We start from the raw sequence: 3743 nt of genomic DNA, 5'->3' as shown, positions 1-3743 counted from the left end.
TCCTTGTTTTTGCATATATTCATCTTTCAACCTAATCTCTCCTCTATTTATTTTACTAATTACTCTTTTTAAATCTGATTAGGCCCAATAACTCTCTTCTTTCTATTTCAGCCCCCAAATCTACTTATTCTAGTAATTATATTTCTCCACTAAATATATTCTTCCACTAAATATATTCTAATAAATATTAAAATAAAGTCACTCAATAAAATACCAACATATCACATAATTTAAATAAATCATATAATTCGACTCTATCTCAAGAAAAATAATTAAATAACAAAGAGGGCGTTACAACTCTCCCCAACTTATAGAATTTTCGTCCTCGAAAATGTAGCTCAGATCAGACAATCCTCATCCGCTGTCTGAGTACCAGATAAAGCAAACACCTTCCCACTAGCCTGAGCCTTCTTAGGTTTCTTGCACTGCGAACCAATGTGTCCTTCTTCATTGCAGTTGAAACACACCACATCATCATGCTTACACTCTGTAGTAGTACGCCCTTTAACACCACAACGGAAACACTGTTCCACATCACCAGGACAAGCATCACTCTTGTGGCCCTTCTCACCACACTTGTAGCAAACAACCTCAACAAGAGTATTCTTCTTCACAGGCTTCCTCTCATCATTCACCCTCTGCTCACCCTTATTAGTCGGAACACTGTAAGGTTTGTGACGATTCTGTTGGTTCTTACTCTTCCGCTCATTCTTGATCTTGTAATGAGCTTTTGTATCATATTCATAAATCATGCAGCTACTAACCAACTCTGAAAATCGACGGATCTTCTGATACCCAATGGCCCGCTTGATCTCAGGACGCAAGCCATTCTCAAACTTAATACACTTAGAAAATTCAGCAGTCTCAGCAGTGTAGTGTGGATAAAACTTAGCCAATTCCACAAACTTAGCAGCATACTCAGTCACCGACATATCACTTTGCTTCAACTCAAGAAACTCAATCTCTTTCTTCCCGCGAATATATTCCGGAAAGTATCTGTTCTGGACCTCCCTCCTAAACACAGCCCAAGTAATAGCTCCATCTCTGTTCTCTAGGATTGGTTGAACACTCCACCACCAATCATCAGCTTCCTTAGCTAACATGTTGGTGAAATTCGTTTTTTAGCATCAAACAAGATAAGTATTTTTGTATCGTCTCCACAGGGAATAATGCGTTATCAAGGACAGTTTAACATCAATTATCATTCCAAGTATTAAGAGTACTTGTTTGTTTGAATTGAAATGTAACTAGCTAAACTAATTGCAAAAAGTAAAAGTTGAGATAAATAAGGATTGAAACTTGTTAGGAGTAGCGTTCCTTAACCAAGCGTCACACGTAACCTAATGATCCATACGAATTCTAGCTTTATAAACAACATTATCACAATCAATTCTAAACTATCCTTCGTGTCCAAAGTGATATAATTAACTCTAAGGTATCGTTTAAACATTCGTGTCCAAATCCCTTAAACGATAACAAAGTCGATCAAATAACCTAATCGACCGTGTCCAGCCTGATTAAGTATCCGAAAGCATTTAACTCTTGATTATGGTGATTATCACAAGATTAACAAAGATGTCAAATAAGTTAACCTAAGATATATTGCTACTCTAGCTCTAGATTCAAGAGTTTGTGTCCAAAGCATCTTGAATCTCATTGAAAGCATTAACACAAGAATAACAACAATATTGAATATAAATTGCTAGAACCATATATTGCAAGATCAAAAGATTACATGTTTAGCAAGGATCAAGTACCTCTCATCCCAACAAAGGGTATTTAGCTACACATCATCATGGAAGCCTTGCAAGGATGGATTGAAAAGGAAGGAACCATTAAACTTGTGATGTCTCAACAAAGGAATAAATATCCAACTTCCAAAACCACTCTCACTCTATATAGAACTACCCTATTTCTCTCTATAAAATATCTTACAATTGAAGAACTAAGAAAAACTAAAAACCCTAGATATTTTCTAAGATATCTACAAAGAATAGCAAGTGGGCTATTTATAGAATTCCCACTATGCTTGAGCTCACCTCGCGAGCAGCCTTACTCGCCATGGCGAGTTCTGTTTCCTTCACCATTAAGATTCTGCCACATCACCCTGGAAGGGTCAAACCGCCCTTACTCACAACGGCGAGTAGCTCTGCTCGCCTCGCGAGCAAGAGGGTGCTCACGGCTTTTTGCTTTATTTTGATGCTCGCCACTGCGAGCTGCTGTGCTCGCCTCGCGAGCAATGGGGTACCTGCGGCCCTTTTGCACTTTTCTTGGCTTTTTCATACTTGCTTTGTGTCTTGAGGTCAAATCCTGCACAATTGGGTAAAGTAAGGCAATTAAAGCGTAATAAGGCAATTATCACTTTTATCTCGGCTTTTCCCTAAATTACTTGCAAAACAAGTAACAAAAGTGCTTAAAATATAACATGAAAGTATCACTTCCTAGCACTTATCAAACTCTCCCCAACTTAACTCTTTGTTTGTCCTCAAACAAAAGATTGAAAATCAAACAAGTTAATAGAACAAGACACAAGTACAAAAGGTTTTGAAAACATCTTCAGATGAATGATTTAAAAGTGAATGCGCTGGCAAGTCTAAGTTTCCAACTAATCTAAAATTCTACTACCAACATGGGATGAGTCCTAAGTAAAAAGTTCATGTCAAATATTTCAAAACAATAATACATTTATTTACGAACCACACCTAACACACTTCTATGAAATTAGATAAACAATTGAAATCAAATGAATGAGGGTTATGAACACACATCCGGCAATCAAGTTAACATTCCAATCAAGTTATGTGTCCATCCAAATATCGTTTCAAAAGGCATAAAAGCATGGATCAAAAGGTCTTTGAGGGTTATAACTTGGCTTGGCTACAAAAGAAATGTCATATGTCGGGCAATTGAAATCAAAAAGCCTATCAAAGAGGAACATTCCTTGTATCAACCATTAAAATTCACAATCTTTCCTACCAATCATTACAAACCCTTGGTGCTTAAACATAACAAACTTTGATCTTGACAACTTATTCTCTTTTTGGATTTTTCTTTCTTTTTCTCTTTTTCTTTTTCTTTTCATGTACACATTGTTTTTCTTTTCTTTTTGTATTTACAACAACATGTTGTCTTGATCAAAGATAAAATTACACCATTATACTTGACATAAGATTTACATCTACCTTCTCTCCCCAACTTGAATCAACAAATACCCTATTTGAATGTTCCTCTACTCTAAGGCAAAAGGGACAAATAAACAATGAAATTTTAGGGTTCAACAATTAAAAACATATCAGAGTCCTAAAGTGCTTCAAGAATGAACTGAATTTTGAAAAATTTAAAGGCAACTTCATCAAGCATTGTGCTTATGAATTGACAGTTCATAATTGATGACTCCGATTCATTTGGCTCAAGTGGGTTAGCAAGTACTCGCTCTTCTCACAAGGTAGGCTATTTGTGGTCAAGTAAGTTTCACTCATTAACAAAAATGTGCCTTGATCACTTCCATGCCTTCACACAATTTAAAACAATTATTGGATTTAAAATAACACAATCGAGTTAAACAATAAATTCCGGTCTCCTTGCATATGTACAAACATTTGAGGTTTCCTCACTTTTAGCTAGAACTAAGTGGTTCACAAACAAATATATTATTGTAAAGAACTAAATGAAATGAAATTTGTACTAAGTACTCGTTTCATATTCGAGTAAAAACCTAGAAAAACTGGAAACTTGTACCTTGG

General features: G+C 35.9%; 1 protein-coding gene across 1 annotated transcript; it reads right to left on the bottom strand.

The window, feature by feature from the left end:
- Nucleotides 1-338: 338 nt before the first annotated feature.
- LOC146915281 (uncharacterized) lies at nucleotides 339-1103 on the bottom strand. The gene has a single exon (XM_085721301.1). The coding sequence runs from the start codon at nucleotides 1101-1103 to the stop codon at nucleotides 339-341; it is 765 nt and encodes a 254-aa protein (XP_085577427.1).
- Nucleotides 1104-3743: the final 2640 nt, after the last annotated feature.

This window comes from Medicago sativa, chromosome 6 (assembly GCF_051527215.1).
Source record: "Medicago sativa cultivar Bolivia chromosome 6, Bolivia_mono, whole genome shotgun sequence".
Classification (NCBI taxonomy): Eukaryota; Viridiplantae; Streptophyta; class Magnoliopsida; order Fabales; family Fabaceae; genus Medicago; species Medicago sativa.
The sequence above is the reverse complement of the archived record's forward strand: the minus strand, read 5'-3'. Positions and strand labels throughout refer to the sequence as shown.